Source organism: Artemia sp. Qi Xiang Cuo, chromosome 8 (genome assembly GCF_049724085.1).
Source record: "Artemia sp. Qi Xiang Cuo chromosome 8, ASM4972408v1, whole genome shotgun sequence".
NCBI lineage: Eukaryota > Metazoa > Arthropoda > Branchiopoda > Anostraca > Artemiidae > Artemia > Artemia sp. Qi Xiang Cuo.
The window spans coordinates 5,969,006-5,983,022 of record NC_142801.1 but is presented as its reverse complement, the minus strand read 5'-3'; the positions used below and the strand labels follow the sequence as shown (position 1 = coordinate 5,983,022).

General features: G+C 34.7%; 1 protein-coding gene across 1 annotated transcript in view; it reads right to left on the bottom strand.

Moving 5' to 3' along the window:
* The window catches only part of LOC148949096 (cytoplasmic dynein 2 heavy chain 1-like), a 177,335-nt gene that overhangs the window by 129,747 nt on the left and 33,571 nt on the right, over nt 1-14,017 (bottom strand). The window contains exons 3-4 of the mRNA XM_089092623.1: nt 13,199-13,306; nt 6,849-6,993 (exon numbers count right to left, since the gene is read on the bottom strand). Coding sequence (XP_088948749.1) covers nt 6,849-6,993; nt 13,199-13,306 — 253 coding nt within the window. The remainder of the gene's footprint in view (nt 1-6,848; nt 6,994-13,198; nt 13,307-14,017) is intronic.

Sequence of the window (14,017 nt, the reverse complement as noted above, 5' to 3'; positions counted from 1 at the left end):
AGTACTAAAAGGATTAAATAATAATAAGGCTCCAGGTGCCGATAGGGTGGTAAATGAAGTTTTTAAATATAGTGGCTCCGAGGTTAGAAATAAGTTACTGAAGATTATGAATATGATTTTTGAAAAAGGGGAAGAACCTAACAATTTTTTTTTATCCTTATATGGTATACCAGAAAAAACCTTAATTAAGCCAATTTACAAGAAAGTTGATAAAAGTGATTGTGGTAATTATCAAAGAATTAGTCTGGTCTCTGTAAGTAGCAAATTACTTAGTAGTATGATACTTTTTAGACTGAGAGATACCGTAGGCAAAGTTTTAAGAGAAGAACAGTGCGCTTTTAGAAAAGGTAGAGGATTAGTCGACCAAATTTTCACTCTTAGATTAACAATTGAGAAGTGCCTGAGTTGTCAAACACCTTTGGTCTTCAGTTTTACAGATTATAAGCAAGCGTTTGATTCTGTTGATAGAAGAGCTTTAGTAAAGGTTTTATCCTCATATGGTATACCACAAAAATAAATCATAGTGATTAGTGTTATGTACGAGAATAACACTGCTGTAGTTAAGGTAGGAAATGAGGTTAGCAGCTGGTTTTGTATTAAATCAGGAGCTAAGCAGGGTTGTTTTCTATCCCCCTTTATATGGATTATTTTGATTGGACTTTGTCTTAAGGAGCACAGGAAAGGTAATTGGAGACCACGGAATCAAATGCGGAGGAAAAAGTCTCCTGGACCTAGATTATGCTGATGATTTTAGCACCCTAGATGAAAGTGTGAGCAAAATGAACGAACTTTTAGAGGTTTTGCGAGTTCAGGGTCCTAAAGTAGGTTTGAAAATTAATGTAAAGAAGACTAAGTCACTAAGGCTAGGAATAAGTGAAGATGAAAAGGTGACGATGGGTAATGAAAAGATTGATCAGGTGGACAGCTTCACTTACCTTGGTAGTATTAGTAAACATGGTGGGAGCAGTGAAGATGTTGATGTTAAAAGTGGAACAGCCAAGGTTCAGGGTGTTTTTTCACAGTTAAAAAAAAGTTTGGAAGAATAGGAAAATAAGTCTGAGAACCAAGATTAGAATATTATAAGCTACAGTGATGACAGTGGTCAAATATGGCTTTGAACCATTCTGTAATTCTTTTTACCATCGCTAAACAATTCCGTATTCTTTTTACCAGCAAATTAATGGTTTACTCAGTTTTACTCAATTTTACTGTTTATAGAAAACCAACACGAAATAATAGATATTTGCATTATAAATCATACCACCCCTTAAGTTGAAAGAGCAGTCGTAATATCCCTCTTCGATCTTGCCATAAACATTTGTTCTGATTCCCACATCACAGCAGAACTAAACTTTTTCAAGGACATACTTTTTGGAAATGGGTATCCTATTTTATTTATTAATAGTGTAAGTAATTGTAGACTGAAAAGACACTCCCGTAAAATAAATGGTAGTTTACCATGTGAGACTTCCGACAAACCCTGGAAACATAATTTATCTCCCCTACATCCCAAAAATCACTACAAATCTTAAAAAAGTTTACACACAAAATAATCTGTATCACGAATAATTTCAAAATCATAAATTTTCTAAATTATGGTAAAGATAAAACCCCAGTTACTCGCCAAAGAGGGGTCTATCAAATACCATGCGACTGTGGCAAATACTATGTAGTTAGAAGACACCAGAATTTAGAAAAACTTCCACAACAGCATAAAGATGATATAGTCAAAGCTCTAAATGTTAATATTTCTAATGTTTCATTTGATTCTGCTTTAGGCAGCCATATTTTTGAAAATCCTAGCCACAATATACTTTTTGATGAATCTGCCCTTATTAGCAATGACATAGGCATAAAACAGGTAGTCCGAGAATCAATTGAAATCAGACTTAGCATTAATAATAATATTTCCTTAAACAGGGACTTGGGGGAATATAAACTAAACGCTCTATGCACAAATTTAATTTAAAATAATCTTACAAAATATTTAAAAAAACCAATAGACATTAACACAGAACCAGCCACAAAAAGACCTTTGAGGTTAGCTGCCAAAAAGGTTGGATTAGAAATAAGAACGTGTTTTTAAATTATTTTTCTTTCATCTCATTAAAGCACCTTGTTTTAAATTACTTTTTATCAGTCCTGGTTGAACTTTGCTAAAGTAAGGATGCTAGGACTGCTTAAAAAAAAAAAAAAAATTAGTTTTATTGGTCGCATGTTGTTGTGAGTCTTTTTTCTTTTATATATTTTTGTCTTGCTGAGGACGACCCTTAAACATAGGGCCGAAATATTCATTCAAATTATCTCCAGTGTCTTGCAAAAAGATTTTCTATTGTTCTTCGTGCTTTTGTTGTTTATTTCGTGGGAGGGTGCAAAAAGGGAGGCTTTGAATAGATTGGGATTGAAATGCGTAGCTGTGTTGGCTTCAGGTGGCTTGGTGCTGCGGTGAGTTGTTAGTAGTAGTAGTAGTACACTATTACTCTAATTTCCAAGTAGAAGGTAGAGTAATAGTAATATTAGTAGTAGAACTAGTAAACGTGGCAGTCGTAGCAGTATTAGTATTACCGTGCACATACTGCCCTTTCGTAAACTGATCTTCCTCCTTCTGCATTCTCTGAGAGTTCTAATTTAATGCACAAATCCACTGTCAAGATAAGCTTTTTTGACAATCTGAATGTACATAGCTCCTTTTGATTTAGTTTGAATTTGCATTCAATATTCTCTCAACCGTTACCTTCTCGTACTTAACTTTAATAGTACAATTATCATGGTAGTTGTGGTGGTAGTAGGAGAAGTAGTAGCAGTCTTAGTTTTATATAGTAGTAGTATTAAAGTAATAGCATGTAAACGGTTGCCTTTTGGTCAATTGAACATCCCCTCATGATGCCCTGGAAGTTTTACCTTGATGCGCTAAGCCGTTCCAAAAATGTTGCTGATGCGCCCTATTGAACCCCCTTTTCAGACTCTTTTCATCTTTAAACTCTAAGCCTTAAAAATTTCTTTTCTTGAATTATACCCTTTAGCAGGAGTAACAGTACTAGCAGCAGTATTAATAGCAGTAGTTACAGGTTCAGCCCTTGACTCAGGTTCTGGGGGTACTCTTTAACCCTGAAAGTCTTGTTATATACTCTTTGGACTATTTTGAATGAAATGACTATCCCTAAATTTGTATTGGATTCATTCGGGGAAGAGGACGTGGGGGAGGAGGGGGATAGTTGCCCTTCGATAGCTTTTGATTCTTAAAAGGGCACTAGAAGTTTTTATTTCCAACTGCATGAGCCCTAATATAACATATAGCCCGTGCATCGAGGGCTGTGGGGAGGGGTTGTAATCCTCAAAGACACATTTTCGGTGAAAACCAGATTGGGTTTTCAGCTGGGGTAGGTTGTCAGCAAGTACATCGAGTTTTGGCGAATGTTCTTTCTGAGGAGACTAAACATAGATTCGAGTTACATATGTGCACCTTGGATCTCTCCAAGGCCATTGACACCGTTACCCATTCCCAAGCTATTTTTTTCTCTTTTTAGTCACAGTATTACCTTTTCAGTAATTTTTCTTCTTAGATTTTCGTATTCCAATTCTTTTTTTACGGATTAAAACGGACATGAGTGTTTCCGAAAGCAAAATTCCAGTGCGGCGTGGGGTCCGGCAGGGTGCAGTCCTTTCTCTTTCTATTTTAAATTTTGTATATCATCTGTTCTTTCTTCTATCCCATCCAATTGCATTCATAATTCCGTTAACATCTCTTATCTTGCTTATGCAGATGATGTCCGTTTGATCAGCAGGACTAAAAAGGGGTTTTCTCTGTCTGTCTCAAAAATAGCATCAAAACTTCATACCAGTGGACTTTCTCTTAATCTTTGAAAATGTGAATATCTCTCATTTAATAGTAATAATATGACCCCTCTAGTTTGCCGATCTTTTTCTGTCCCGACGCTTCCTTCTTTCCGGTGGCTGGGTATCAATGTTAGTAAAACACAAAGATCTTTCCAAAAGTTCGTCGTCGCCAATTGCAAGAAGAAAATTCAGTTAAGCTATTCTAAAATTATGGCAAATTGAGGTAGATACAATAGAAAGTCTCTTGCTAAATTATATTCGGTTTTTACAGATCATTCAGCTTTGTGCCCTGTCTAGAATTTACCCTATTTTTCACCAAAAAGACATCAGATCAGTTCATTCATATTATTTCCGGATTTTCCGATTTCTATTGTATCTGCCTCCATGGTATAGACATCGGAATCTCATATCTGTTTACGGTCTTCCGGATATAGGGTCAAGGCTTACGGGACATGCTGGCAAACTACCCCAGTCTATAAATAAGTATCTGGCAGCCCACAGTGGCCTTACTCGTTTGCTGTATTTTTTTTGTTGTTGTTTGAAGTGTTGTTGAAGTCGTTTGTTTTGTATTTTTTTTATGCAATAGTATTTTAAATTCGTTATATTCATAAACAGGTAATATTCAAACTTTTCAAATATGAATATCTAAATTATTAAATGATGCTCCATTAAGTCCTTTAAGTCCTGGTCTGTCTTTTGTCATAAATAGTTTTTTTTTGTATCTTGAAATGTTTTTCTTTTCTTCGATTACTCTGCTCTGGTGAAGTTTTTAAGTTTCATGTAGTCATGTATGTAGTGTATTATCTACTTTTTTTTGTTATACTCCACAAATATCATTTTTGTATATGATGTGGGTTACAAATAAATTATTATTATAATTACAGAACTTTTCAACTACACAGAGCAAGATGGCTGTGTTAAAATTTTTTTGGATTTGTTTGGGAAATAATGGTCATAGGGGAGGGGCTGGCTGCCCTCCAATCATTGTCGACTATTTAAAAGGGCACTAGAGCTTTCGATTCCATCGGAATGAGCCCCTTCTCAAGTTTCTAGGACAACTCCTTCTATAAAATTTGCTTTGGTTAGAATAAAAATCCATTGTGCCAACACCGTTCTTTATTTAGGCAGCGCTATTGCACTGCCTTTGATTTATAGCTGCGTTCCTAACTTTCTCCCCTAAGACATCACTAGCAAAATTCAAAAAAAAAAATTCTGAAGTTATTCCATTCATCTTCTACATTGTCAAATTTTAAACAATTTTGCTTAGTATTCAACTATTCCTAGAAAATTTTACGCAATTTTTTATCCTCGAGTCTATAAGCTTCACAACATCTCGAAAAGTAGTTACCCTTTGGAAATTTCAGATGTAAATTATCCCCAGACTGTACAAGATGGTGATCTTTAATTTTAACATCGATAACAGCACTCCTATATACCCTAGCACCTTGTATTAATCCTGCAAGTCTACAGTTTACAATAACATAATCAGTAAGGCTAGCTGTCTTAACATCATGTGGATACCAGGTTAACTTATGGGCCATTTTATGACCAAATACTATATTGGTTATAACTAGATTTTTATACCTACAAAATTTCAGAAGTTTGCAGCCAGTACTGTTTTGCTTTCCTACACCAAATTTACCTAGGCGTTGATACAATTTATTCGTAATTCTACTGACCTAGGAGTAATAGTCTCTTAATAAAAATACCATATTTCTAACTTGCACCCTGTCTATTTGTTCCTGTAACTGTAGGTGATATTCGTCTCAGTCACTACTATTTCCGTCAATCGGTTTTACAGGGGTGCTACTATGACTTTTACCCTACACTTTTAGTCAAAAAATGAGCAATCTTCCTGTAATTAATGACTTCCCAAACTAAACAAGACTTTGCATTGTCCTTAATCATCATGGTCCCTACTCCATGTCTATATGCTTTATTCTTTCTGCGTGAGTCAAAAGTTTCTATATCACCTAATTTCATGTTTTCACCCCTTGGATATGAGTTTCTGAAACTTCTAATAAGTCCAGTTCAAAGCGCCTGAAAACCATCAAATAAAATATCGACACAAAATTTATTTTTTAACGTAGTAACATCCCAAGCGAAAATTTTAATATTCTTTAAATCACTGAAATTGTTTTGACCTCAAGAAAAGAAACGGTCTCGCAAACCAGTGTAGAAGAGGGACCACCACATCATCTTAGGTTTACACCAAAATGCTTAAGCCGACTTAGAACTGGACAGCAAGAAGTTCCTTTCACCTCCAGTTGAATGGAGGCTCTGTACACTCCTGGGCCCATCTTGGTCATAACATAGTTTTCAGTACTTGACCATGCTCTTCCATCAACAAGAGTTGAAATCCTGCACAGACAATTTCATACCTTTTTCTTCCTGCTTATTATATATTCATGCCTACAAATATTATACTGTGATGGGGAGACAGCCTATAGTAGATAAATCAGCTAGGAAAAGGTTTTACAGCCCATTACGCCTGCAAAAAGAGACCAAACCCAGATTATTTAGCCATTATTAAGAATCCCGTCTATATATATATATATATATATATATATATATATATATATATATATATATATATATATATATATATACATATATATTTTGGTCTGTATTTTGAATATCGTTTTATTCTTCGTTTTATAAACTAGCTGTTATTTTCACCTAAATTCCAAACTAGTTTTCTCTCTGCTCTATTTAAGAACACCTTCTTTTAGTATTCCTGTTAATATTGTGTATAATGGCTACATACAGTTACAAAAATAATATTTGTAATACAGTTACAAAAATTTACAGTTACAAAAATACATAATACAGTTGCAAAAATTTGTAACTGTAGCCAAAAAATTTAAAAAGGGGCTATTATGGTCTAAGCTCTAAAAACATATTCTAAGATAACCTCTAAAAATAGTTCTCTCATTCCATGTTCTGGTTCTAAGCTCTCTAGTTTTAAAATATGTTCTAGAAAAGAAATAATCGTAAATTAGCAAATTTACCGGGGTCTTCTAATAGTACTTCTCTGACTTTCTTTGTGAAAATTCCATCATACCACTGACGACTTGTATCGTCAATATATCCGAGTAACTCATCTCTTGTTACAGCTTTTGGGTTGATGACATGCACACTAATATTTTTGAAAGCCTACAAAAAATATTAAAAGTAAAATTATATTGTGAATACAGGTGATCATATCTGACCGCAAATAACCCAATAATAAAAAAAAAAAAAAAATTAAATCACATTTAACTAGAGTCAATCTTGACTTAACTTGTGTTAGACGTCCTTTTGGGTCATATTTAGGATATCTCCTTAGATTGCTCATGGAGAAACTTTTTGTATGATTTTGGTCGTCAGTTTCTTGTCCTTCTGAATATAGGAGGATACTGTCAAAGCTCTGAAGAGATCTATTTTTAATTGTTCAAAGATTGCTTCAAGATATAGCAATAGCTGTTTCTACATTAGATGTGTATGACCAAGCCACCTGATTAAGTGCAGCCTCACATTCTTGAGAATTACAATTTCCTGCTTCAATTGCTTCCAAAGTCTTGTGTTTCAATCTTTTCCTTGATACATCATTCAACTGTATGGTAGAAATAGGGATAGATGGTATCCTAGCCTAGGTAAGTTTGGTATAAGAAAAGAAAACAGTAATGGCTACAGACTGTTGCAAACCGAAGACTGGTAGGATCAATATAAGATACTAGGGTATATAGGACTACTTTTATTGATGTTAACAGTAAAGATCACCATCCAGTACCGTCTAGGATTAATTTAAAGCTGAAATTTTGGAAAGGTAAACTACCTTCCGGGAAGCTATGACATTGGCAGACTCCAGGATGAGAATTTGAGAGAAACTTTACAGGAGCTGTTGAATACCAAACTTGAGAGTTTAAAAGTTAACAATGTAGAAGATGGAAAATCTTATAAAAATAAATTGCAAGATTTTGGAGATTGTATTAGGGATGATATTGAGGAAAGCAGCATGGAATATTAGCAAAAATACTTTATACTTAATAGAGAGAAAAAGAGGCTAGTACAAGAATTATATGAGTGATAAATCATACGAAAATAAGAGGAATATAAAACAAGCTATATAAGAACATGTACAGAAAAAGAATTAAAATATGAACTACGGAAGTGTGAAGCAAATACCGTGGGTAAAATTGCCAAGGATCTGGAAGATGGAGCTAGATGGCATAATAATAAAACATTTGTACATGCAAGTTAATAAATTAAGAGGGAGGAGCCAGTCTGGACTTGTCCGAGTTAAAGATAAGAGGGTCCACAATTACTTATAAGGAAATAGTTAAAAAGAGATGGTCAGAAGATTTTGAGAATGTCCTAAACCAGGAAAGAGTTGCAGGAAAAGCTGCAGAAAAAAAAGGAAAATGTTTTTGACACCTTAGACGTGAAGGAAAACTAATTTTGTGAGGGAGAATTAGTAACAGTACTAAAATGATTAAAAACTACTAGGGCTGATGGTTTGGTAAATAATTTTCTTTTAATATGGTGGCTATGAGGTTAAGAAAATATTGACGGAAGATTATGAATATAATTTTTGAAAAAGAGGAAGCACCTAGCGGCTTTCGGGAAACTCTAATTAAACCCCTGTGTAAGAAAGAGAGTAAGATGGAGCGTGGTAGTTACATAGGCATTAGCCTGGCTTCTGGGGGTAGAAATTACTTTGTATGATGATGCATTTTAGACTTAGAGAGCCTGTAGATAATGTTTCAAGAGAAGAATAGTGCGGTTTTAGGAAGGGTAGAGGATTTGTCGACAGAATTTTCACTCTTAGGTGTTTTTCACGATTGAAAAAAGTTTGGAAGAATAGGAAGATAAGTCTTCAGACCAAGATTAGAATACTGGAAGCTAAAGTGATGACAATGGTTAAAGATGATTTTGGAGCATGGACACTGCGAAAAATCGGAGGTAGATTTGCTAGATGTTTTCCAGAGAAATTGCCTACGGATCGCCTTGGGTACCCGCCTGACTCACTGTATTTCAAACAGTAGGCTGTGTGATAAGTGTGGTTCAGTTCTGCTTCCTAAGGCTGCAATGAGAGAAAGGTTATGATGGCTGGGGCACGTTCTTCGGATGAAGGATGACAAATTGCCAATGATTGTCCTTTCCGGCAAATCTTCTACAGCTAAATAAAAATTAGATCGTCCGCGGTTAGGTTGTGAGGATGTCGTCAAGGAAGTTTTTTCGTCTCTTAATTTGGTTCGGAATTCTGTTGTAGTGAGTGATATTTCAGACCATTTTCTGGTATTTTCCAGTTTTATCCTTGAAAAAACATTAAGTAGGGACACTCCAGCATCTGCTTCAGCTTCTTTTAGGTTTGGTTTGAATGAATTGATCCGCTTTAGATACCATTTAGCTGAGAAGACATGGAATATTTTTTGTGAGGATAATGATTTTTGTTCAAAGTTTGATTCTTTTTACGAGTCAGTGAAAGAGTCTATTTTGGAAGTATGTGCTCTGCCCCTCTCTACTTTAAGGTCAAAAAGACCTATTCCTCTTAACCGATGGATGACCCCTGGTCTTCTAAAGGGTTGAAGAATAAAAAATAATCTTTGGAAAGGTTTTAAGTCAGCAAAGCCATCTTTGAATGCTGCACGTCTTCAGTAATCAAACTCTACAGGAATGTTTTCAATTCTTTATGCCGGAAGGCTAAAATTCCTTTATTATTCCAAAGAATTTTCGGATTGTGGGAAAGATATTCGAAAAACTTGGCAAGTGATAAATTCTGTCCTCAAACGTTCTTCTCTGGCTCCTTCTATCCCTCCAAGTCATGTAGTTGGTGATGTGGCTGTTGAGGGTATTCCATCTGTTTCAGAAGCGTTTACATCATATTTTGCCAATATTGGGAAAACCGCCGCTTCTTCAGTCAGCTCTTCACAGTCACAACCAGATTTCAAATCTTATCTTGGTCCGCCTTGTCTCAAATCGATGGTGTTATATACTGCTTCTGATGTTGAAGTAGCCAGGATTGTAAATAGATTGAAGGGTTCTTCGTCGTCTGGCCCTGACTTTATTTCAACTAAGGTAGTTAAGTTCATTCCTGCTTCAATTATTTCTCCATTGACAAAGCTTATAAATCTTTCTTTTGAAAATGGGATTTTCTCCAGTTCTCTTAAGCGAGCAAGAGTAATTTTTTTATATAAAGGTGGACCAAGAAATAATCCAGCTAATTATCGTCCTATATCTTTGCTGTATGTTTTTAGCAAAATTTTTGAAAAGACCATGCTTTCCCGTCTACATTCTACGGAGCATGCGTGTGTAACTCTTTTAAATTTTCTCCACACCGCACTTGACTCTGGTTTGATTCTTGCTGCTATATTCCTAGATGTCCGTAAGGCTTTTGACTCTTTAACTCATGAGATTTTGCTGTATATGCTATATCACAATGATGTAAGAGGACAGGCTCATGCTTGGTTTGATTCCTATTTGTCAGGTAGATCTATCTCCGTAGATTCACTTTCCTGCTTTCGTCTGAAGTTGAGTTTGGTGTTCCTCAAGGCTCTGTTATTGGACCGTTTCTGTTTTTGATTTATGTTAATGACCTTATAGTTGCGGTTAAGAATCAAAATCTACAGTTTGCTGTCGCCTATGTCATCCTGAATCTTTCAATACTAGAAAAAATCTATCGTTTTCGGAGGATGTGCACACTCTCGTTGCTTTCGCTGGTAACAGTACCATTGGTGCTGCAGTAGGAACTGAGTCTGAGATGCTTCCCAAATTAGTTGACCTTTTTGAGAGAGTCGTTCTTTGGTTTGATGCAAATTGCCTTGTCCTAAATGTTGCTAAGTCAAGTTTTTTTTAAAAAATTTTCCCGTATTTCTCTGGCGTGCCTTGAGTTAACTAATATCCAGCTTTCAAGGGGACCTAAGGAACGATATGTCCGATTTATCGTTATTCTTCTGGATGAAAACTTTTATTCAAGCATCATATTGGACTAATTAATATGAGGATCTCATGGAGTCTTGGAATATTGAGGAGGCTTAAACACATTTTTCCTGGATCAGTTTTAAAAATTCTGTTCCATTGCTTAGTTCAGTCCTACGTCTCTTATTGCTCTACAATATGAATGTCAACTTCCTCTTCTTTTTTGAAACCACTTTCTAAGTTATACGATAAGGCAAGAAGGCTTGTACAGGAAACAAATTGTTCTACAACTAATCCAACTAGCCAATTACTTGATTTGCAGTCTCTCTATATTCTTTCGTGCGCGTCTTTCACTTTTCATCAAATTCATGGTGATGTTCCCACAGCCCTTCAAACTACTCCTTCTTTCGTCACTGACAGGTCTTTACATCATCTTCACAATTCAAGGAATATTAATATTTTATTTACTCCATCTGTGAGGTCTGACTTTAATCCATTAACTGCTTGTCATATCGTTAGGAATAGCCTACCTCAGTCAGCTGAAGAATGTCACTCGTTCGGTAGTTTCAAAAGAATTTTAAGACATTTTTTAATGTCTTGATTTTTCATGTTTAAATATATATTTTTAAATTTTATTATTATTATTTGGGGGGGGGGGTTGGGGGATTGGGTGACCCTAGCCTGGGTTAGAAACGTTTGTTTTGAGGGGTATTGAGTCTGTCTAATATTTTATGTGGCTTGGTTTCAAATATATATTTGGAATTTGGTTTTATTTATTAGATTGTTCTACATCTTCTTTTTTTTTTGGGGGGGGGGTCTTAAAATGACTTTTTGTTTAGGTATTTTAAATATTGATTTTTTTTTCTGTGTTTTGTGTGTGTGTGTGTGTGTGTGTGTTGAGTCTTTGAAAGGTTGAAATGCTTTATATTGAAAATACTTTTCTTCTCTTTTTTTTTAGTATTTGTGCCATTTCTGTTTTTCCCTTGTGTTTTTCCTGGCCATAGAGCCTTACGGGGGGAAGGGATTCTATGTTGCAGTGTTTTTGTTGTAAGTTTATTGGTTGAATAAATTGATTGATTGATTGATTGATGAAAGCTTCCTGAGAGGGTGTAAATAGATTGGGATGGAGGAGGAGCGCGTGTAGATGTATTAATCTTAGGTGGATTGGTACTGTGTTTAGTTGTTTTAGTAGCAGTAGTATGGTGAAAATATTTCTCCAGGAAAGCCAAAATTATATTTGCGTCCTTGAGATTATTTAGAATTCATTTCTATTTGAAAACCAAAAATGATACAAAAATCTATATATTAATCAAAAATTTGCCAGCGCAATATTCAAACCCGCTAATATTCAATTTGCCATTTAAAAGTTAATCACAAAAAGATTATAATCGAAAAAAGAGCAAACCCTACTATACTAGACAATCTAATATTGTACATTTTCTTTTTTGAATTCAAAACAGATACGGACCGTATATTTGCTTGTGCAAGTATTTTTTTTGCATTAGATGGAAGTGAAATTCTGCTGCTGGGGTTCAATATTTGACTCAATCAATAAATACAACAACATAATGACTTCTATACTCTTACAAAAAAAAATAACCTATTAATATATTAAAAGTTGACGTTGCCACTCACGGCCACCTTGGCAATTCGTTGAAGTTTTTTAAGGTAGAGAAGTGGAAATTAAAAGTAAAAAAGTGTAATTGGTAAAAACCTTTGGAAAAGAATGTTTTTACCCATTGACATAGTTCTTTCATTAAAGGAATACAGTGACACAAAGATGTAGATCATCAAAGCAACAGCAATATTAATCATTCTGGTAAAGCTACTTGATGGGGAGGGTAGGAAAATTAGACCAGCAATCATGAGAGATCCTTATTCAGAAGCTTTGTTCAGCTGCTGGGTAAGGCTGTAACACCTAATCCTATTGCAAGCAAGTAGGGAGATTGGTGGCTGAAGACACCAGATACTCCTGGCCCAGGAGTACTGGGGCCAAGAATTATCAGGTCACACTGCTAATTGAAAAAAAATCCACAGATGGTAGGTTGCTAATAAGAAGGTAATGCCACCATACTTATAGCAATTCAGCACTTTTGATATGTTCGAGACCCAGCATTATTTTAATAAAGAAAATATTTACCTTTACTTTAACAAACCAAATAGTGTAGTAAGCTACTAATAGTTATATGCTATATACCAGTAAATATCAAATTTTATAAGACTACACAGAAAGAAAACCAAGGGTTTCACCCCTCTCCTTCCCTCTTAGATGACTAAATGTGTACAGAACATACAAAATTATTCAGCAACTGAAAACAACATAAGAGTTTTACTGAAGGATTTCTTCTTTTTTCCAAACTCTGATTTCTCCCTTTGTTCCTGGGGAGTCATCTTGCCTTAAATCCATCCCTTGGAGCAGCCTATGTAGGGAACCTTGTGCCTATAACATTACACAAATTACCTCAGCCACAATTTTCCAAAGTGAAGATTTCCCAGAAGCTGGTGGACCCACTATAATCACGCCATTTCTTTGTAATAGCTGCTCAAAAAACTGAGAAACCCTCGAAATCTGAAAAAATTTAAATAGAGTTAAGATTATTAGCAAAAACTATGAAAAATAAAGGAATTTCAAAATAATAAACAAAATAGGTATAAAAGTAACTATATAATTGTAAGTGACTAATAAAGAATGATATATTGACAATTAGTTAATTGTTAAAATAAGATTAACCGTAATTCAAATTAAATAAGAGTATTCAATGAATAAAATAATCGTATTAATAATAGAAGTGCTAATAAGAAAGTAATGTTAATATCAATCAAAATATTATTAACATGAATGTCTTTACGGCCCTCTATAGCCTAAGGTATTACATTCAAAGATCCATCCCTTGAGGCTGTGCTAGACATTTAATTTATTAATTAAAAAGTTTTTTTTATCAAACAGTTCGGGGTAACTAAGTGAAAGTAGGAAGCGAGTCGGCTCAATTTAACCAAAACCCCAAAAAAAGGAATCTTGATATCAAAAGGAATATCAAAAGAATTCGCTTATTATGTTGATTCTAAATATATAAAATCTATTAAGTTTTGTGTTATCCATCAAAATTTACAAGCCTGAGAGAATATGCCTGATTTTCGAAAAATAAAGAAAAAATCCGTTAGAATTCAAGGAATCTTAATCAAAATTGCACCATCGAAATCAACGTGTCAAAGAATCTTATTGTAGAAGCTCCTATATACAAAAAAGTGGAGTTTTGCTTTTTTTGCAGAAGAAAGATCA